The sequence below is a fragment of the Octopus sinensis genome, linkage group LG18, assembly GCF_006345805.1.
Source record: "Octopus sinensis linkage group LG18, ASM634580v1, whole genome shotgun sequence".
Classification (NCBI taxonomy): Eukaryota; Metazoa; Mollusca; class Cephalopoda; order Octopoda; family Octopodidae; genus Octopus; species Octopus sinensis.
In genome coordinates, this window is record NC_043014.1 from 49,058,758 (window position 1) to 49,082,537 (window position 23,780).

A 23,780-nucleotide genomic window follows, 5' to 3' on the forward strand; every position below is an offset into this window, starting at 1 on the left:
CCCCATGCTGGTGGCACGTAAAAAGCACCCACTACACTCTCCGAATGGTTTGTGTTTTGAAGGGCATCCAGCTGTAGAAACTCTGCCAAATCAAGAATGGAGTCTGGCGCAGCCATCTGGTTCGTCAGCCCTCAGTCAAAATCGTCCAACCCATGCTAGCATGGAAAGCGGACGTTAAACGATGATGATGATATATATATATATATATAATATATATATATATGTGTGTGTGTGTGTGTGTGTGTGTGTGTGTGTGTATTTACACATAAGGATAAGCGTATTAAAAGGGGTCCATGGGAAAACTCATTTAAATAAAAGGGTTGGGAACCACTGAGCTAGTGTCTGAGAATATATGATTGGCAAGAGGAAGGTGGCGAGCTGGCAGAAATGTTAGCACACTGGATGAAAAGCTTAGTGGTATTTTGTCTGTCTTTACGTTCTGTGTTCAAATTCAGCCAAGGTTGACTATGCCTTTCATTCTTTCAGGGTCGATAAATCAAGTACCAGTTGCGTACTAGGGTCGATGTAATCAACTGGCCTCCTCTCCCAAAATTTCGGGCCCTGTGCCTAGAGTAGAAAAGAATATGATTGGCAGGAGGAGAAAAATGCTATGCTTGATAAGAAGTGATTTTTTAACACAAGGTAGGAGCAGCATAATTACTGGCCAACCAAGAAACTTTTCCGAGTCCTCTGGACCAGTGCTTCTCAAACTATCTGATGTGTCGTACCCACAGTTTTTTTTTTCCAATGTGCCAGGGACTGGTAATATTTCTTAGTAATATTAATTTGTACTGAAAACAATATATATAATGATTATAATAAAAGTGGACAAATTTTTATTCTCTCTTTTTCTTTTATTTTGTTTTTACTCTTTTTTACTTGTTTCAGTCATTTGGCTGTGGCCATGCTGAAGCACTGCCTTTAGTTGACCAAACCGGCCCCAGGACTTATTCTATCGGTCTCTTTTGCCGAACTGCTAAGTTACAGGGACGTAAACACACCACCATCGGTTGTCGAATGATGTTGGGGAGACAAACACAGGCACACAACATACACACGCACACACACACACACATATATATATATATATATATACATACAACAGGCTTCTTTCAGTTTCTGTCTACTCCCAAATCCACTCACAAGGCTTTGGTCTTCCCGAGGCTATAGTAGAAGACACTTGCCCAAGGTGTCACGCAGTGGGAATGAACCCGGAATCTACATAAGCATTTTACAATGTTTCTTTCTTTCCTGGAAACTCGTAATGTTACCAGCAGCTGATGGCTCGCAGATCACCACCTTGAGTGGCACTGCTCTAAAACAATCAGGCTTGTATTTCCCTTACAATTTCTCAATTTATAACCATGAATTTGGTGTGAAGCTATGGGTTTTTCCATTAATCTTAATCCTACACAAATGTGATTGGCTGAAATAGAGATCAAGATCACCTGATTGGGACAGTCACCACCAAATATGAAACTTAATATACTGTATCCTTTTCTCCTTATTAAACTGAGAGGTTTCAAATGTTGAATACTGCTACAAACCTACATGTTGCTGCTACATGTCATGGAGTTTATATACTCTTTTACTTGTTTCAGTCATTTGACTGCAGCCATGCTGGAGCACCGCCTTTAGTCGAGCAAATCAACTCCAGGACTTATTTTTTGAATGCCTAGTACTTATTCTATCGGTCTCTTTTGCCGAACCGTTAAGTTACAGGGACGTAGACACACCAGCATCTGTTGTCAAGCGATGTTGGAGGGGGGACAAACACAGACACACAAACATAAACACACACACATATATATATATATGCATATATACCATGGGCTTCTTTCAGTTTCCGTCTACTAAATCCACTCACAAGGCTTTGGTCAGGCCGAGGCTATAGCAGAAGACACTTGCCCAAAGTGGCATGCAGTGGGACTGAACCAGGAACCATGTGGTTGGTAAGCAAGCTTCTTACCCCACAGCCACTCCATTTTTATGATTATTTTGTGTTTCTGAATTCATCTGTCTCTTAATCTGAGGTCACAGGTCATAGGTCACTAATCTATGCTGATTGATACAGCCTTCACCAAAGAAGGATTTAGCATTCACAAGTTGTTTATCCCACTTTCTGGCTTGAATGCTTAGCTGACTTAACTAGTTGGTTGTGATCTGGTAACCGGTTGGTTTCTCTCTGAATTCAAAACTTACAGGGAGATAACAGCTTGCTATGATGTTAAAAGTAATTCAGATGCATGTTTGGGTGGGTAGTTCCTGCCCAAAATGGAAAACACAGAATGTTAAATAATAAATATTTGAATGGACAGTGAACAATGAAAAAATAGCGAACACTGAGTAATGTTGAACATCAAACAAAGAGTAAACATTGACAAACAGTAAGTGCTTAATAAACAAATAGTAAACACTTAATGAACAAAAAATATCAAATAACAATAAACATTGAACAGCAAGATATTAAACAATCATAAAATATTTATTAAACAGTGAACATAGAACAAACTATAAACATTGATTAGATAGTGAACATAGAACAAACTATAAACGTTGATTAGATAGTGAACATAGAACAAACTATAAACGTTGATTAGATAGTAAACCCTGAACAAACAGTAAAAAAAATGAATGAATACTGAGCATTGAACAACAATAAACATTGAACTGCAATAAACATTGTATAAACAACAATTAAACAGTGGTAATTATTAAACGGATGGTAAACATAGAACAAACAGCAAATATTAAATGAAAAGTAAGCATTGAACAAACCATAACCACCAAATAGTAAACATTGAACAAACATTAAACAAGCAGTAAACAGTGAACAAATAGTATGCATTGACTAGACCAACAGTAAACAAAGAGTAACAGTGAACAAACACTAAACATTGAATAAACAGAGTTATGCAAACAGTAACCGCTAAATAAAACAACTGACATTGAACAAACAGTGGGCACTGTTTAAATATTTCAGTCACGTCTCATTTTTTATTTACATTATTTACATTCGACAGATATTTGTCCTCATCTTGTTTGTTGTTAACAAGTTTAGATGAATGTTCATAGACACAAGAACGAGATTACCAGTGTGTAGTCAATCGTACACGGTAGTTGAAATACTGTATCACGAAGTTGCGGCTATGATGCTGAGCCAGTTGCAGTACATGTCGTATGCGGTACATGTCGTATGTGAAGTTGTGGCTATGATGCTGCTGCCTGGGTCACTTCGTACAGGAGTTCTCGCAGAGGCTGTATATTCGCTGTTGATCCATGGTAAAGTAATTCACGGACATTGAGGTATCGGAACTGGGCGAGTTGCTTGTTCAGTTGTGTACATAGGGATGATGTTGAGAAGAGGATGGTGGCGATGAAGATGGAGGTTGCTGTTTATTGTTTTTTTTATTCTTTTACTTGTTTCAGTCATTTGACTGCGGCCATGCTGGAGCACCGCCTTTAATCGAGCAACTCGACTCCGGGACTTATTCTTTGTAAGCCCAGGACTTATTCTATCGGTCTCTTTTGCCGAACTGCTAAGTGACGGGGACGTAAACACACCAGCATCGGTTGTCAAGCAATGCTAGGGAGACAAACACAGATACACAAACACACACACACATACATATATATATATATACATATATACGACAGGCTTCTTTCAGTTTCCGTCTACCAAATCCACTCACAAGGCTTTGGTCGGCCCGAGGCTATAGTAGAAGACACTTGCCCAAGATGCCACACAGTGGGACTGAACCCAGAACCATGTGGTTGGTAAGCAAGCTACTTACCACACAGCCACTCCTGCGCCTATGCTGTAATGCTGTTGGCTGAAGTTAGTAAGTCTCAGCATGACTGCTGTGGTGTTGTCGCTGGAATTGGCTGTGTCTTGTGTGGTCAGAGGCTAGACCTTAAAAGGTCTGAAACCAAAGACCTCGAGACTAGGAGAAGCTGGGTTTTTATAAGAAGTTGTGGGTTCAAAACTGGGTTGGGAACAGGCTGTCTCACGTGATTTTATTTAGAGGCTCTGATTGGCTATACACAGCAAATTGGCGCAAGAGTATGAGACAAATTGCGCCACTACCAACCAATCACAATGGGGTCCAAATAGTGGCCAAAGACTAGCTGTTACCTGCTACGTTTGAATGCACGTATACATAATGAAGGGGAGAGAAGAATTTCACTCGAGTGTACGCTACAAGAGTATCAAATACTTTTAGTGGTGGATATGAAATCCGCACCGACAGGGGGGGGACTAGAAATAAATTGCCGAAGCAGATAAATGACGTCATTACGGGAATGACCAAGATATTTAATTACACAGTTAAAAGGTTAATAAAGACGATAGGGAGCAGTGATAATAATTTCCCAAGCATTTTTGGCGGGAGAGGTGCTAATATTTGAAGGTTTAGAATTACTATCCAAGACAACGTTCCTTAAAAGAAGAACACTTGACTGCAACAATCACTAGTTCACGAATCCAGTGCTTCCACACTCTCTCCCTGCGGCAATGACGGTATTTTCTTTCCTAAAGAAGGCGGCGAGCTGGCAGAAACGTTAGCATGCCGGGCGAAATGCTTAGCGGTATTTCGTCTGTCGTTACGTTCTGAGTTCAAATTCCGCCGAGGTCGACTTTGCCTTTCATCCTTTCGGGGTCGATAAATTAAGTACCAGTTACGCACTGGGGTCGATGTAATCGACTTAATACCTATGTCTGTCTTTGTTTGTTCCCTCTATGTTTAGCTCCTTATGGGTAGTAAAGAAATAGGTATTTTCTTTCCTAAAATCTTCTCCCGCAAGGCCCACCTGCATTTTCCCCAACCCCGTCCCATCACTTTTTGTCTCACCTCCGCGACTTCATCCTAAATACATTACACACTTCTTCATCTCGATAAAGATAAACCTCCGCAATGTTTTTACCGACCTAAAAACTATGCCGGCCCGCAAAGGTCATAAATACCGCAATTTCAATTGCCTTTTATGAGTTATTGAAAGAAATAGAAAGAAAGAGCGGGGAAATGGTGGGGGAGAAGCGTGGTACTTATTTATAACTCGGTGGCTCTGGGACTTTTAAAAGTTAATTATTTTCACTAAGGAGACAGTCATGTGTCCGGAAAACGAACAACAGGGCGACTACAACACTTAAAGCATTGAATACTATAATCCAACTGTATTTATCTTATAAAACAACATTTGAATTTTAACTTGTTTATAGTGTGCAAATGTCTTCATAAGAACAGAATGTTGCAATCGTCTACGAAAATAGCTTGTGTGTGTGGTGTATATATATTATATATATATATATATATATATATATATATATATATATATATATAAATACAGTGTACATTTAAACACATAAGAGATGGCCTCAACAGGACATCTGACTCGCTAGAAAGATTAGTTAAACTACAAACCACTAATAGCAAAGAATTTTTCTAAATTTTTTTGCTACCCTAAGATTTATTAATTACACACACACATATATATATATATATATAGTTTGTTGTAAAATCTCAAGAAGAGAATTAAAGTTAATCGCCTCATCAAAGTGGCTGTTCTATGTTAAATTGTCTTGGTGCCTGGGGCTAAATTAGTAGTGACATAGAAACAGCCACTTTGATGTGGCAATTAACTTAAATATAATTTGATAAGTGTCAATAAACGAAACTCTCGGGCTCTGAAGAAACTTTGTAACTTCCGCGGATTAAATATTTAATAAAATATTATTTGTATACTCGAGTTCTATTTTCCTATATGTATAAACTAAAGTTATATAATTGCAGATTAAGGTGCGCGTACGTGGTGTAGCTGATTATTTTTTTACAAGTTTACCTTTTTACATCAACACCGTTAAAAACTATTCGTTGTTCCGCGATCATTTCTTTTAAAGAATCATCTCTTCTCAGTTATAAGTAAATATCTTCGAACTGACATCGCCGTGTTGTTCTCTGAATAATTACATATCGTTGAATAAACACCAACTCTGATCTCAATAATATAAGTAATCGCGGAACCCCGCCGTTGTTCTGAATATAACAATTAATCATCGCCAATTAATGACTTGACTGATAACGTCACCCCGCGATATAAAGGGCATTCACACTCCTCTTAGCATTTACTCTGTCCTGTCAGGACTTTAGACCGAGGCGACCTAAATATTTTCTATGTCATTTAACACGTGTTGTTTGGTGACAGATACCCTTCGTGTCGTCGGTCTAGAATTCGACCTCGCATTCTATAGAGGCTCTTGAAGTCGATTCAGTTGCAGCAGTTTATAGGATAGGTTCTTGGTTTTATAATTAATCGACGACGATTTTCAGTTCCCAAATAGGAAACAGAAATGGCAAAGAAAGTAAGTCCTGCGAAAGATTTCATTGCTGGAGGTTTTGGTGGAATGTGTATCGTTCTTACTGGTCATCCGTTAGATACCATCAAGGTAAACCAACTTTTACTTTCGATAACATATTTTTTCACACCAAGTTATTATTTTTTGCCTCTCACACCTAACATTATTACTTTCACCACACTTCCGCCTAGGTCGACTTTACCTTTCATCCTTTCGGGGGTCAATAAATTAAATACCTGTTGAGTATTGGAGTCGATGTACTCGACTATCCCCCTCCCCCAAATTTCAGGCCTTGTGCCTATAATAGAAAAGATTATTACTTTCACCACAATCACGAAACTACTATATATATACATGGGGCTTGGCCTTTTACGGATGTGAAACCATTGGTCACTCTATGACTGGACATATAAATACATTAAACTTAATTGCATATAAATACATTACTGTTCTATGCTTCAAGAGTGTGCAGAAGCATATTTGATACACTGACGATATATATAAAAAATGTCGACAATCTTCTCTGTGTATAATAGATATAGAATCTTTATCTTTTGACCGACAGATTTAAAAAATAATTGTTTGTAACTAAAAGGTAAAGATCCTAGATATATCTTATCCACTCTGCTCAGTTCTATATCCAATAATGTTTGAACTATGCAAAATATATTTTACTACTCTTACATTACGATATATATATAACTATACAAGCACAGACTTGTATATACGTATGTATATAAACTGTGTGCAAAATATATAAAGATCTCCATCTGTAACTGTTTCAATACTTCTGGGTATTTTTTTATAACTTCAGTTACATCTAGGATGCTTTATAGACATATTTAATCAGTTTCCCAAGTACTTGATTGGTACTTTATTTTATCGACCCACGGAGCGAAGAAAGGTAAAGTGGATTGGCAGAAAAGGTACATCAGACCAAAATACTTTGCGATGTTTAGTTATGGGCCTTTACGTTTTGAGTTGAAGTCCGGCTGGGATCGGTTTTGCCTTTCATTTTTCCGGTTTGATTAAATAAAATACCATTCAAATATTGGAGTCAATTCAATATTCTTATAATGCATCCTAGACGAAATTATAAAAGACGAGGAGAGAAGACAGTCGGGATTTGAACTCAGAGAATTCCACCACTCTGTATATTAATGTCCTTTAAGCAAAGTATAAATCCACAACTAGTATTTTCTTTGTCCCTTGATGCCAATAGGGTTAACCATACACCCCACTGATGGCTGCCACTTCTTAGGAGTTGTCAATGATGTAGACATTTGCTCTTAGCTTCTGTTTAATTCACAGGACTACGAAATAAATTCACATATATCCCACCCCTTTTACTATTCAGCAGGGTCTTTCTCTTTATTTATATAACCATCGTCATTATATATAGAAAGCACCCAGTACATTCTGTACAATGGTTTGGCGTTAGGAAGGACATCTAGCCGTAGAAACTACGCCAAAACAGACCATGGTGTCTGGTGTGAACACTGACCTTATTAGCTCCAGTCAAACTGTCCAACCCATGCCAGCATGGAAAACAGACGTTCAAAGTCGATGATGATATATGCATACACACAAGCTATTAATTAAACATCAGTTACTCTAAGTTTACTTTCTTAATTAAAGGGTCATTATGCATTCAGCAAACCAGATTTATTTACCTATCATAATCCTTATAATATTTAATTAATTGCTAATTAATTAACACTTGAAACTTGGTGTAATTAATGTATAAAGAACAATGTGCATTGTTTTATATATATATATATATATAATATATATATATATATATATTATATATGTGTGTATATATAATGTAACTTTACTGTTTGTATTGAGAGTGTTGCTTTGCAAATATAATCAAGCCATATGTTTATGTACACACACATATACATACATCTCCCCTTTCTCTCTCTCCCTATCTTTCTCTGTATATGTGTGTGTGTGTGTTGTGATTAAAATAAATCCCAACTACCTTTTGTACCTCTAAGGACCAGAAAGATAACTTTAACTGTAAACCCTCTGTCAACTCATCAACCCCTGAAAATCTGACATAGGAAGGATGGGTAGGATTACTCTTATTTCTTTACTACCCACAAGGGGCTAAACACAGAGCGGACAAACAAGGACAGACAAACGGATTAAGTCAATTACATCGACCCCAGTGTGTAACTGGTACTTAATTTATCGACCCCGAAAGGATGAAAGGCAAAGTCGACCTTGGCGGAATTTGAACTCAGAACGTAACGGCAGACGAAATACCGCTAAGCATTTAACACAGCGTTCTAACGTTTCTGCCAGCTCCCCGCCTTACTCTTATCTTAGTCATTAGAAAATATTTTGGTCAAATGAATTGACCCTAGTACTTTTTTTTAAGCCTGGTACTTATTCTGTCAGTCTCTTTTGCTGAACTGCTAAGTTATGAGGGATGTAAACACACCAACACTGGTTGTCAAGTGGTGATGGTAGTAGACAAATGCAGACTCAAAAGATGCACACATACACACACATGATCAGCTTCTTTCAGTTTCCGTCTATCATATCCACTCACAAGGCTTTGGTTGGCTTGAGGCTATAGTACAAGGCACTTGCTCAAGGTGCCATGCAGTGGGATTGAACCTACCTGGAACCAAGCCATCGAGAAGTAAACTTCTTGCCACACAGCCATGTATGTGTGTGTGTGTATAGATTGCTAGCCACTACACATTCTTTATTTTCTCTCCTTGTTTCTTTCTGTGGAAGAGCATAGGCTCAAAATGTTAAAGACTTTTTCACTTCCCGAGCATTAAACTAATACACCTGTTTGTTGTTTATACCACTTGTCTTCGTCTTTTGTGAATTCTTCCCCTATAAATATATATATATATGTATATATATGAATTGTGGAGGCGCAATGGCCCAGTGGTTAGGGCAGCAGACTTGCGGTTGTAGGATTGTGGTTTCGATTCCCAGACCGGGCGTTGTGAGTGTTTATTGGGTGAAAACACCTAAAGCTCCACGAGGCTCCGAAAGTGGGTGGTGGCGATCCCTGCTGTACTCTTTTACCACAACTTTCTCTCACTCTTTCTTCTGTTGGCCTGCTCGCTTAGCCAGCGGGGTGGCGTCATTTGAAGGCTAGAACAATGCGAAGTGCATTGTGACCAGCGATGTATAGCAACATCTGATAGCCTAGTCAGTCACGTGATCACGTGATTTATGAATGATTAAAATGCATGTGTGTATAGTGAGAGAACTACTAGTAATATAGAAATATTACATTTCTAAATATCTCAGAGAGATATAAGCAGTGGTGGTATGATAGAGTAGTTGTCTACTGTCAACTTAATGTGACAGTCCCATGAAGGGAATACACCACTGCTATTTAGCCCTAGGAAGCATCAACGCTTCATGTCGGCCTTGACAATTTCCTGTGTCCTTATGTTTACAAGGGGGAGACAAGCACCCTCACCCAGCTAAGCCTGTCAAGGCCAACAGGAAGTGTTGATGCTTCCTAGGGCTAAATAGTAGTGTTGTGATTCCCTTCATGGGACTGTCACGATAAGTTACTAATAATATGCTTTCCAGTACAACATGTTGCATGAGCAATGACTATACTGGCACCCCGACTGGTCTGGTGTGGGTAAAGGCGGCGAGCTGGCAGAATCGTTAGCATACCGGGCGAAATGCGTAGCTGTATTTCGTCTGCTGATACGTTCTGAGTTCAAATTCCGCCGAGGTTGACTTTGTCTTTCATCCTTCCGGGGTCGATAAATTAAGTACCAGTTATGCACTGGGGTCGATTTAATTGACTTAATCCATTAATCTGTCCTTGTTTATCCTCTCTGTGTTTAGCCCCTTGTGGGTAGTAAAGAAATAGGTGTGCGTAAAGAGGGTGATTTTTGGATACTCTCCAAGATGAGAAATAAGCTCCTTCAAAGTACAAATGATCTCAAGAGTATCAGTGGCCATCCAGTAATGTGGACATGTGCACAATGAATTTTTGTGGTCAAAGGAAGCATGGAAGAAATACGAGGGGGTGCTGAAAAGTTCCTGGCTTTAACCCTTTAGCATTTAAACCGGCCATATCCGGCCAAAAGTATTCTGCCTGTTTTATGTTCAAACTGGCCAGATCTGGTCTCTCACACCAACCCTACAATGTCGTTTTAAAAACTAACAGCTACCTCATCAAAATCTCATAGCTACAAGATAAGGCATGATTAAGTTCAAAACAATGTGGATAAAAAAGCATTAATTTTGGCAGAATAATGCAAACACTAAAGGGTTAAGGGTGTTGCGAAAGGCCTGGTTGAAGGTCCAGTCTACTGAGTTCTTTTACAGGGTTTAGAAAACTTGAAGGACCACTGCAATAAGTGTGTGAATCTGAGAGGGGAATAACTTGAATAAAATCATTTCCAGCCAGAGACAAATTCAAAGTTCATATCTTAGCAACAAACTTAAAAGAGAGTCATATTTATGAGTCTTTCTTTTACTCTAACCTTCCCCTTCACCGCCACTGTCTCTCTGCCTACTATTACTCTCACCCCAACATGAGCAATAGTAGGAGAGTCAATGAATAGTGAGAGAGAAGGGGTCGAAGTGTGACACACTGACACACAGATTAGTTTTCACATCTATTATATTAGATATATATATATGATTGAAAGGTGCGTGTCTGAGGGATGTATTTATAAGTGCTTAAGATGTTATGAGTTTTATCTCATGGTTATTGAACAAGGTCATGATATAGGATTTTTAGTTATTGATAAGCTAATCCCCCTTCCTATCTCTTGTATATTTATATGAGAGACAGTTGCGGTGAGGGGGGAAGGTTAGAGTAAAAGATAGACTCATAAGTATGACCCTGTCTTCTAAGTTTGTTGCAAAGATATGAACTTTGAATTTATCTCTGGCTGGAAGCTCACTCTGTGCTTGTAGTTACACTGTATAAGAGTACATCACTAGTTTGACTCTCACCTTTTATAGAACTCTTGTTGAGGCAATGAGGAAGTCTGTGCTTCTTTAGTTGTTTGACCTGCTAGAAATAATAGCCAAATCATCACTCTTTTATATTACAGCTGTAAATTCAAGAGAAAAAATCCAGTATAAACTGATAACATCATTAAATTTAATGAAATTAATAATTATAGGTGCAGGCATGGCAATGTGGCTAAGACTTTGCGGTTTTCCAACCACGTAGTCTTGGGTTCAGTTCCACTGCATGACACCTTGGACAAATGGACAAATATCTACTATAGTTCTGGCTTGACCAAAACATTGTGAGTGGATCTGATACATGGAAGTTGAAAGAGGCCCATCATACATACACACACACACAAACATATAATATATATATATATATATATATATATATAGGCGCAGGAGTGGCTGTGTGGTAAGTAGCTTGCTTACCAACCACATGGTTCCGGGTTCAGTCCCACTGCGTGGCATCTTGGGCAAGTGTCTTCTGCTGTAGCCCTGGGCCGACCAATGCCTTGTGAGTGGATTTGGTAGACGGAAACTGGAAGAAGCCTGTCGTGTATATGTATATATATATTTGTGTGTTTGTGTTTGTCCCCCTAGCATTGCTTGACAACCGATGCTGGTGTGTTTACGTCCCCGTTACTTAGCGGTTCGGCAAAAGAGACCGATAGAATAAGTACTGGACTTACAAAGAATAAGTCCCGGGGTCGATTTGCTCGACTAAAGGCGGTGCTCCAGCATGGCCACAGTCAAATGACTGAAACAAGTAAAAGAGAGAAAAGAAAGAGAGAAAGAGATATATCTAATGTAGGATAAAATTTTTTTCGAAAAAAATTCTTTTCCCCCCAAAATTTTATCAATGGCCAGCATATTAAAAAATACCTTTAAAGGTTAAATTTATAAACAATTCATAGATAAGGGCAAACGAAAAAATTCCTAATGCCAAATATGCCGAAAAATTGGACATATTGTCCATTAACCATATAATTTTTTCTCGAATGGGCTGGAGTATTTCTATTTTGGATATATTTGGGGTACTTAATTGTGCTCATGACTTAGTGTTTGCTTCTCCCATGGGTATGAGTAAGTATCTCATTTATTTCTTTTGCCACATGTATCACTGACGAAGGGAGGGCTGTTATAAGCTAACCCTGAAATCGGTCCGATATGGTAATAATGGAATTTTTTAGAAATTTCTGTTCACCTTTTTTCGAGTAGCGTGCGTATTGTGAAAAAATTATATGGTTAATGGACAATATGTCCAATTTTTCGGCATATTTGGCATTAGAAATTTTTTCGTTTGCCCTTATCTATGAATATATATATATATATATATATATATATATATATATATATTTAGATTCAGGTGAATATGGTACTTAAGTTGAGGCACCAGAATTTAGTATGGTATTATCTATACAATTTTCAAAGTAAGGTGATTAAAATCAAAATAAGCAACAAGGATATCCAGAGGTAATGCAGTACGATCGTTTCAAGCAACTCCATTTAATTGAACAATGCAATCATTACATCAATTTAAAATGCAGAGCAATCTTCAGCTGCACAAAGACATAGAATTTAATTAAATTAGAACAGATGGACACATTAGTATAATTATGCATAAAATCTCCAAGAAGTTAAGGAGATAGACAAAGAACATGCTGTCTGCTGGAGTAAGACATTATATAAGCATTATATTGCTGCTACAATATATAAACAACCAGCATCTTTTCTGACACTGATATCGCAAATAACCAACAGGCTTATTAAAAATTAATTATTAGCCACAGAAACAGCATTTATACGAAAAGATAATCTTTATAGCCACCTTAACGTGGATGCCAGTTTGGGAGATCCTCTCATGTAGGTATAAGGAGCACTCCGTCGGTTGCGACAATGAGGGTCCCAGCTGATACAATCAAAGGAACAGCCTGCTCATGAAATTAACGTGTGAGTGGCTGAGCACTCCACAAACACGTGTACCTTTAACGTAGTTCTCGGGGAGATTCAGCGTGACATGGTGTGTGACAAGGCTGGCCCTTTGAAGTACAGGTACTACTCATTTTTGCCAGCTGAGTGGACTGGAGCAACATGAAATAAAGTGTCTTGTTCAAGGACACAACACACCACTGGGAATTGAACTCACGACCTTACAATCATGAGCTGAATGCCCCTAACCACTAAGCCATGCACCTTCACATGTAGGTACTTGGTGTACAAAAGCACACATATAGATCATAGCAGATGAGGATTGTTTGTCATGGGTGCCAGAACTCCCATGTCCCGTGATTTCATTCTACTGGAGATCATCAGTGGAAGGCATCTGGTTACTGAATGCTAGTCAAATCTCATTGCCATGATATTTAGAATATCGGTATCTTTTTGGGACACTGATGTTGCAGATAGCCCAGTGTATACACATATGTATATATAGTGTGATCGTTGACGGAGCGGCTAACCGGCTTCCATGCCAGTGGCACATAAAAGGGCACCATTCGAGTGTGATCATTAGCAGCATCGCTTTACTGGCACTTATGCCCGTGCTAGTAGGGTGCCAAGAGCACCATCCGAGCGTGATCGTTGCCAGAGCAGCCAACTGGCTTCCATGCTGGTGGCACGTAAAAGGGCATCACTTGAGCGTGATCGTTACCAACGTCACATTACTGGCACCTGTGGCGGTGGCATGTGTAAAAAGATTTGAGCAAGGTCATTGCCAGTACTGCCTGACTGGCCCTCTGGTTGGTGGCACATAAAAAGCACCCAGTACACTCTCAGAGTGGTTGGCGTTAGGAAGGGCATCCAGCTGTAGAAACTCTGCCAGATCAAGTTTGGAGTCTGGTTCGCCAGCCCCAGTCAAAATCGTCCAACCCATGCTAGCATAGAAAGCGGACATTAAACGATGATGATGATGATGATGTGTGTATATGATGAGATTCCATGCAATTTTTGTCTTGTAATTTCACTCATGTAGCACTGGTTAATCTCGAGGCTACAGTAGAAGACGCTTGCTCAATGTGCTGAGCTGTGAGTCAGAACCTTTTCCACTCCTTAGTAAAAATGATTGACAAATTTCACAAGTAATTACATTAAACAATTTTGGAATAATTAAAATTTTTGTTATTTTACTTCAAAATGCAGCCTCATGTTGTGACCGTGAGAATTATCCATGGAATTGTGGGAAAAGGTGTTTTTTTTTTATGGGCAACTATCATACATTATGAGTTTGAGGAAAGTTTTGTGAATACCATGTCTTAAATATATAGCTTTGTTAAAACATTAAATTATGTATGAGAATAAAGATTAATGCCATAAAACAACTGTTTTTCTAAATGTAGGTTGTAAGACTTGTTTGTGAGGGATGGAATACTATCTCTTTGTTTAGCTACCTGTCTGTCTGTCTGTCTATATATCATCATCATCCTTTGCTTTTCCATGCTGGCATGGGTTGGATGGTTTGACAGGAGCTGCACCAGATTCCATTCCATGGAAGAGCCATGTATTTCTTGTACAGCAAAACACTTGTTTCTGCCCCTGTATCATGTTTTAACCCAGGGGTTCTCAACCATGTTTTACCTATGGACCCTTTTGATTCCTATTTAACTTGGATGGACCCTCATAGCCATTTGATGTTTAACCCTTTAGAGTTCAGATTACTCTGTTAAATGTAATACTTTTTTCACTCAAATCGTTTTAAATTAATCATGCATTATCTTACAGCTTTGAAGTTTCAATGGTTTCATAGTTTATTCATAGAATGTCAATGTAGGTTAGGTGTGAGGGGCTGGATATGGCCAGTTTGAATGTAAAACATGTAGAATATCTGGGCCAGATGTGGCCGGTTTAAACACTAAAGGGTTAAAAAAATTATATTATATTTTTCATAATTAAATATTTCAGAACTTGTATACAATTGTTAAAATATTTAGTGCTTTATGGATGTATAAGGAATTTATTGCACATAAACTTTACTGGTCTGAAGCACAATTTTTTCATGGCTCCTGAAAAATTACTGTGGACCCCCAATTTACTACATTGCATCTGTGGACTCAAAAAAAATCTTATATAGATGTCCAGGGTCCATACACATTAGCCTCACAACATCTGTCATAAGCTACCTCCACCATTACCACATGTCCACTCAGTTGAGGAAGGGTGTTATCTTGTGAGTTACTTGGTGACCTCCCAAATGCCAGTACCCAAAAAAAAAGCATCCAGTATACTCAGATCTGTTCAGTTTCGATCACAGAATTTAAAATTATTTTTTAAAACTAAACAGTTTGAAACTTCATATACTGGTGTAATTTCTCACACCAAACATGGTTTACTTGAACACAGAACATAAAGACGGACAAAATACTACTAAACATTTTGCCCAGCATGCTAACAATTCAGACAGCTTGCTGCTGTAACATAAAAATAATATTAATAATAATAATAATATTTTCAAATTTTGGCACAACGCCAGCAATTTTGAGGGAGAGGTCAAGTCAGTTACATCAACCCCAGTGCTCAACTAGTACTTATTTTATCGACACCCGAAAGGATGAAAGGCAAAGTTGACTCCAGCTGAATTTGAACTCAGAACATAAAAATGGTTGAAATGCTGCCCGGTGTGCTACCAATTCTGCCAGCTCACCACCTCAATAATAATAATAATAATAATAATAATTCTTTCTACTAAAGGCACAAGGCCTGAAATTTTGTGGGAGGGGACTAGTTGATTACATCAACCCCCGTATTTCACTGGTACTTAATTTATCGACCTTGAAAGGATGAAAGGCAAAGTTGACCTCGGTGGAATTTGAACTCAGAATGTAGCGACAGGTGAAATACTGCTAAGCATTTCATCTTGTGTGCTAATGATTCTGCCAGCTCACTGCCTTAATAATAATGATGATAATGATAGTAATAATAATAATAATAATAATAACAAGAGCATTCAGAGAGTGCAAACCTCTGTCAAGGCAACACCAATGTCTCTAAACAATTAGCCAGAGATAATTTTTAAAATAAGAATATTTGAAATAAACTCAACTGCTCTCACAAACGAGAATACTTTAAATGAGCCCAACAGCTCTCAAAAATTAAGTAAAAAAAAAAAAACAGGAAAAATAATCCAAAATCCTTGTCCGGTTCTGGACTGATCCCAAAATCTAATCAGTTTGTGCCAGTCATGAGGCCAAACATCCCTGAAAGTTTCATCCGAATGCATCCAGCAGTTCTTGAGATATCTTGTCCATAGACTCCCGAACAAACACAACTGAAAACAATACCTCCAGCTTCGCGAAGACAGAGATAATAATAATAATAATAATATTGGTGCCAATCAATAAGGGAGATTATTGACATAATGAACAGTCTTCACTGCACCCCACCACACGCACGTACACATATGCATGCACAAAATAAGCTATGCCATCGTTAGAAACAATTGTTATTAATGGATTGAGTAAAATCCATTAATTAATTTATTGAATTTTAAATGACAATAGATGTTAATTACATCCTATAATTTAATTCACTAATAAGTTGTTTTTGTTGTTCTTATCTGTAAGTCTCAGCTGTTTTCTCTCAAACCTCAACTCTACAAACATACACACACATTCATACTATAGGTATATACACAAATATTTGCATAATCTAGATACCCTCCACCCCACTCCTTTGCAAATCTATAATGCTTAGCAAGATAGACATGCACACAGATATGACAAACACACACTTATGTCGACAATAAATATATACTTACGTCCTCACACTTGCACTACAAACACCCATTCACATATATATTTCTTTACCACCCACAAGGGGCTAAACATAGAGGGGACAGACAAAGGGATTAAGTCGATTACATCGACCCCAGTGCGTGACTGGTACATATTTAATCGACCCCGAAAGGATGAAAGGCAAAGTCGACATTGGCGGAATTTGAACTCAGAACGTAACGACAGACGAAATACCGCTAAGCATTTCACCCGGCGTGCTAACGTTTCTTATTTCTTTACTGTTCACAAGGAGCTAAACATAGAGGGGACAAACAAGGACAGACAAAGGGATTAAGTCGATTACATCGACCCCAATGCGTAACTGGTACTTAATTTATCGACCCCGAAAGGATGAAAGGCAAAGTCGACCTTGGCGGAATTTGAACTCAGAACGTAACGACAGACGAAATACCGCTAAGCATTTCACCCGGCGTGCTAACGTTTCTTATTTCTTTACTGTTCACAAGGAGCTAAACATAGAGGGGACAAACAAGGACAGACAAAGGGATTAAGTCGATTACATCGACCCTAGTGCGTAACTGGTACTTATTTAATCGACCCGAAAGGATGAAAGGCAAAGTCGACCTTGGCGGAATTTGAACTCAGAACGTAACGACAGACGAAATACTGCTAAGCATTTTACCCGGTGCGCTAACGTTTCTGTCAGCTCGCCGCCTTTCCCATTCACATATATGCTCAGACACCCATTCACACACATGCCAAGATGCATACACACATACACTCACACATGCTCAATTCAGATAAGCATACACACATGCACAACTACACTACAAAGACACACTCACACACACACACATGCACTTACACCCACAAAATACACATCTATGATACACACGAACATGTATTTGTGCAGATATAAACTTATGGACATCCACAGTACACATACACATCCACAATGTAGACCTCCATAAGCACACACGTGGAGGCACATGGCCTAGTGGTTAGAGCAGCGGACTCACGGTCGAGGGATCGCGAGTTCGAATCGCAGACGGGGGATGTGTGTGTTTATGAGCGAAACACCTAAGCTCCACGCGGCTCCAGCAGAAGGTAATGGCAAACTTCTGCTGACTCTTTCGCCACAACTTTCTCTCACTCTTTCCTCCTGCATCTTGCAGCTCACCTGCGACGGACCGGCGTCCCATCCGGGTGGGGAACCTATGCGCCAAGGAAACCGGGAAACCGGCCCTTATGAGCCAGGCATGGCTCGAGATGGAGCAAACAACACACACACACACACACATTAATGACTTAGACCTCCTCCTCCTCCCACATACCTGTACCTCACAATTTACTTGGAGCCGATGAAAAAGCATGCATGTATCAGCATTGATCTGCCAGAAATGACAACCAAACTTCCCTCGAATCACATCCACCATTAAAAAAAAAGAGAGGAAGGAAATATTAGATAATGTATTTCTAGATAATGTAGTTGTATTTGTGTTGAAGTGTGTCTAGACTAAGTGGATGGGACAGTGTTGTTAGGGTGGTGTTGTAGCTGTGGATGAGACAGTGTTGTTAGGATGGTGTAGCTGTGTCTGGACTGAGTTGATGAGACGGTGTTGTTATGATGGTGTTGTGCCTGTGTCTATAATGAGTGGATGAGACAGTGTTGTTAGGCTGATGTTGTAGCTGTGGATGAGACAGTGTTGTTAGGATGGTGTTGTAGTTGTGTCTGAACTGAGTGGATGAAACAGTGTTGTTAGGCTGATGTTGTAGCTGTGGATGAGACAGTGTTGTTAGGATGGTGTAGCTGTGTCTGGACTGAGTTGATGAGACGGTGTTGTTAGGATGGTGTTGTGCCTGTGTCTATAATGAGTGGATGAGACAGTGTTGTTAGGCTGATGTTGTAGCTGTGGATGAGACAGTGTTGTTAGGATGGTGTTGTAGTTGTGTCTGAACTGAGTGGATGAAACAGTGTTGTTAGGCTGATGTTGTAGCTGTGGATGAGATGGTGTTGTAGTTGTGTCTGAACTGAGTGGATGAAACAGTGTTGTTAGGCTGATGTTGTAGCTGTGGATGAGACAGTGTTGTTAGGATGGTGTAGCTGTGTTTGGACTGAGTGGATGAGACAGTGTTATTAAGCTGGTGTTGTATTTGTGTGAAAGTGTGTCTAGACTGAGTGGATGTGACAGTGTTGTTAGGATGATGTTGTAGCTGTGGATGAGGCGGTGTTGTTAGGATGGTGTTGTATTTGTGTGGGAAGTGTGTCTAGACTGAGTGGGAGAGATGGTGTTGTTAAGAGGATATTGTAGTCATGTTATGGGGTGTTGTTTGAGCATGATTGTATAGGTGGCGAGCTGGCAGAAACATTAGCACGCCGGGTGAAATGCGTAGCCGTATTTCATCTGCCATTACGTTCTGAGTTCAAATTCCGCCGAGGTCGACTTTGCCTTTCATCCTTTCGGGGTCGATAAATTAAGTACCAGTTATGCACTGGGGTCGATGTAATCGACTTAATCCATTTGTCTGTCCTTGTTTGTCCCCTCTGTGTTTAGCCCCTTGTGGGTAGTAAAGAAATAGGTATTTTGTCTGCCGCTACATTCTGAGTTCAAATTCCGCCAAGATCGACTTTTCCTTTCATCCTTTCGGGGTCGATAAATTAAGTACCAGTTACGCACTGGGGTCGATGTAATCGACTTAATCCCTTTGTCTGTCCTTGTTTGTCCCCTTTATGTTTAGCCCCTTATGGGCAATAAAGAAACAGATTGTATATAATGTTGTTTACTTTGAAAGCTTTGGGAAGGATTAAGGTTGGTTTTGTTGGATTAGTTATTGGAAGATATCCAAGTTGTGTGAAATAAATATTATCTGTGTTTAATAAAACTCCTGTCTCTTTTTAGGTTCGGCTCCAGACAATGCCCAAACCTCTTCCAGGGGAAACTCCAGTCTATAAAGGAACATGGGATTGTGCCACGAAGATAGTAACAAAAGAGGTAAGTACTTCATTATATCAATTACACCTTTTACTCTCTTTACTCTTTTACTTGTTTCAGTCATTTGACTGCAGCCATGCTGGAGCACCGCCTTTAATCGAGCAACTCGACCCCGGAACTTATTCTTTTGTAAGCCCAGTACTTATTCTATCGGTCTCTTTTGCCGAACCGCAAAGTAACGGGGACATAAACACACCAGCATCGGTTGTCAAGCAATGCTAGGGGGACAAACACAGACACACAAACACACACACACAAATATATACATATATACGACGGGCTTCTTTCAGTTTCCGTCTACCAAATCCACTCACAAGGCTTTGGTCGGCCCGAGGCTATAGTAGAAGGCACTTGCCCAAGATGCCACGCAGTGGGACTGAACCCAGAACCATGTGGCTGGTAAACAATCTACTTACCACACAGCCACTCCTGCGCCTATTATTTTTGAGGTGTGCCCCTCAAGATTCACCGAGATCAATGGCAACAGATTTTTGTGAAGATTTTAGCTGGCTCAGTCTTGTTAGTAAACCAGATGTTCAGTTCTTTCTTCGAACATGACTGATTGCCAAGGAGTGTGAGGACCAGCATCTGAAGAGGGCCTTTATATTGTGAGCCATTCAGGGAAGGGTACTACCTCTACAGAACCTTTGAGTCACTCTCTCTAAAGCCCCCTTTTCTTGACTTAACATGAGAGTTATAAACGAGTGTCACTGTCGTAGAAACAGGTTCCTTTGTTTTCAGTGTTCCATAGAAACATATTCAGCCATGGACAAATATCTTAACTTGGAAACAGGAAAGGATTGGCAACAGGATGGACATCCAACTGTAGAAACCTATCTCCACAAATTCTGTTAGATCCATGCAAGCATGGCAAAGTGTATATTATCAGCACCACCTCGACTGGCTTCTGTGCCGGTGGCACATAAAAAGCACCAACCGATCGTGGCCGATGCCAGACTCCTCTGGCACCTGTGCAGGTGGCACGTAAAAAGCACCCACTACACTCGCGGAGTAGTTGGCGTTAGGAAGGGCATCCAGCTGTAGAAACACTGCCGGATCAGACTGGAGCCTGGAGCAGCCCCTGGCTCCCCAGACCCCGGTCGAACCGTCCAACCCGTGCTAGCGCGGAAAACGGACGTTAAACGATGATGATGATGATATTCTCTTTTACTCTTATACTTGTTTCAGTCATTTGACTGCGGCCATGCTGGAGCACCGCCTTTAGTCGAGCAAATCGACCCCGGGACTTATTCTTTGTAAGCCCAGTACTTATTCTATCAGTCTCTGTTGCCGAACCGCTAAGTGACGGGGACGTAAACACACCAGCATCGGTTGTCAAGCAATGCTAGGGGGACAAATACAGACACCCAAACATATACACACACACATACATATACACATATATATACACATATACGACAGGCTTCTTTCAGTTTCCGTCTACCAAATCCACTCACAAGGCATTGGTCGGCCCGAGGCTATAGCAGAAGATGCCACGCAGTGGGACTGAACCCAGAACCATGTGGTTGGTAAGGAAGCTACTTACCACACAGCCACTCCTGCGCCTATATGTATATATATATATATATAGTACAAAGTAAGATAGGGGTTATGAATGTAACCCACTATGGGATATCAATTATCCAATATACTATTGGTAAAGTACCCAAATTATATTTTTATTATTATATTACCTATTGATTTATATAATTTTTTGTTTGCTTTTGATGTTCTCATTTGTATAATTAATAATTAATGTAAAATTGTAATATCCATAAGTTGATGAACGAGATGAATTTGTTTCTCCATTTTCTTATTTGTATTATATATATATATATTTATATATGTGCCCTTTTCGAGTCTAGCCAGGCTCATGGACCCGGTTTCCTGGTTTCTATGGTATATGTGTTCCCTACCTACTGGGCGGGATGCCAGTCCATTGCAGTGTTACTCAAGAAACAGGAAGAAAAAGTGAAAAAAAGTTGGGGCGAAAGAGTACAACAGTAGACTTTCATTGAGTTTTCTGTTTACCAAATTTCAATCACGAGTGTTTGGTCAACTTGGGGGCTCTGGTAGAAGTTATTTAATGATGGTACCGTTTAGTGGGATGGAACCTGAAGCCAACATCAACTTCTTAACCACACAGCTTTACCTGTGCTGAAAACAATATAGACCAATGGATAATCGAAGAGTAGATAAAGTACCTTGTGGTATTTATTTTCTCCCCCTTTTATTGTTTTGTCTTGGACATGACAAATGGTAAAATGGTAGTTCTAGAACACATATAACCAAAACTGGATTTTGTTCCTTGAATCATCAAGAAATTATTACAACACACACATACACACACACACTTATTCATATTCAAACATACACTGATACACATTCATACACATGTACATATGCATGAGTCAAGGACAGTACTTTAACCTGCTAGAAATAACAGTAAAATCTCTCACAAATCTTAGCCTACTGTCTTAAAACACATACACACAAGCACACACGATAATGTAGTCCTAGATACACTATGTACCTGTTTGTAGTTCCTTTGAGTAAAGATTTGCTGGATTAAAACTGACCACTCATTAAACTGCGAGAGAAAAGGACACATTAGACGATGTAGTCCCAGATGCACTATGACAGAATGGTCAAGGATAAAACAGCTTTGCTCATAGGTTTGCTGGATGAAGGTTGAATCCCAACATCCTCTCATCTTTTAATAGAAATATTTTAATTATTTTAATTCTTATTTTAAAATCTTTGTTTTTGTTTTTTTTTTCCTTAGGGATTCTTTGGCTTATATAAAGGAATGGCAGCGCCTCTTACTGGAATTGCCCCTATATTTGCCATTTGTTTCTTTGGTTTTAGTGTTGGGAAGAAATTGCAACAAAAGTCTCCAACAGATACATTAAGGTATTTCCAGTTCTAATATTGACCAAAATTTAATTCCCTGTAATCAAATGTTACCATTTTTTTTTTTAACCATTTTATTTTATATTGCTGCCTGGTTGTTTAAGATAGTGTACAGGCATGGCTGTGTGGTTAAGAAGTTTGCTTCATAGCCCCGTGGTTTCAAGTTCAACCCTACTCTGCAGCACCTTGTATTTTACCCTAATCTCTGGTCAATCCAAGCCTTTGCAGTGAAATTTGGTTGATGGAAATTGTGCAGAAGCCTGTTTTTGGACGATATATTTAATCTCTCTCCCAGCTTGAAACAACTTTAGTATTAAATGAAGTTGGTCCTTGTTTTAACACTAAGTCGTTGTCGTCGTCATCATCGTTTAACATCTGCTTTCCATGCTAGCATGGGTTGGACGATTTGACTGAGGTCTAGCGAACCAGATGGCCGCACCAGGCTCCAATCTTGATCTGGCAGAGTTTCTACAGCTGGATGCCCTTCCTAACGCCAACCACTCCGAGAGTGTAGTGGGTGCTTTTACGTGCCACCGGCACGAGGGCCAGTCAGGTGGTTTTCCATGCTGGCATCGGTTGGACAGTTTGACAGGAGCTGGCCAGGTGGAGCTCTGCGCCAGGCTCCAGTCATTTACTTTTTCTGTGGTTTCTATGGCTGGATGCCCTTCCTAGCACCAACCACTTTACAGAGTGTACTGGGTATTTTTATTTGGCACCAGTACCAATGTTGTTATGTGGTACCAGCACGAGTGCTTTAAATGTGACACAAGCACTGGTGCTTTTTTTCTATGGAACTGGCACAGGATTTTTTTATGTGGCACCAGC

General features: G+C 39.5%; 1 protein-coding gene across 1 annotated transcript in view; it reads left to right on the plus strand.

Moving 5' to 3' along the window:
• Positions 1-5,853: 5,853 nt before the first annotated feature.
• The window catches only part of LOC115221724 (mitochondrial carnitine/acylcarnitine carrier protein), a 33,340-nt gene continuing 15,413 nt past the window's right edge, over positions 5,854-23,780 (plus strand). Inside the window, exons 1-3 of the mRNA XM_029791935.2 lie at positions 5,854-6,442; positions 19,950-20,042; positions 22,828-22,955. Of these exons, the coding sequence (XP_029647795.1) occupies positions 6,347-6,442; positions 19,950-20,042; positions 22,828-22,955 (317 nt within the window). The 5' untranslated portion in view covers positions 5,854-6,346. The remainder of the gene's footprint in view (positions 6,443-19,949; positions 20,043-22,827; positions 22,956-23,780) is intronic.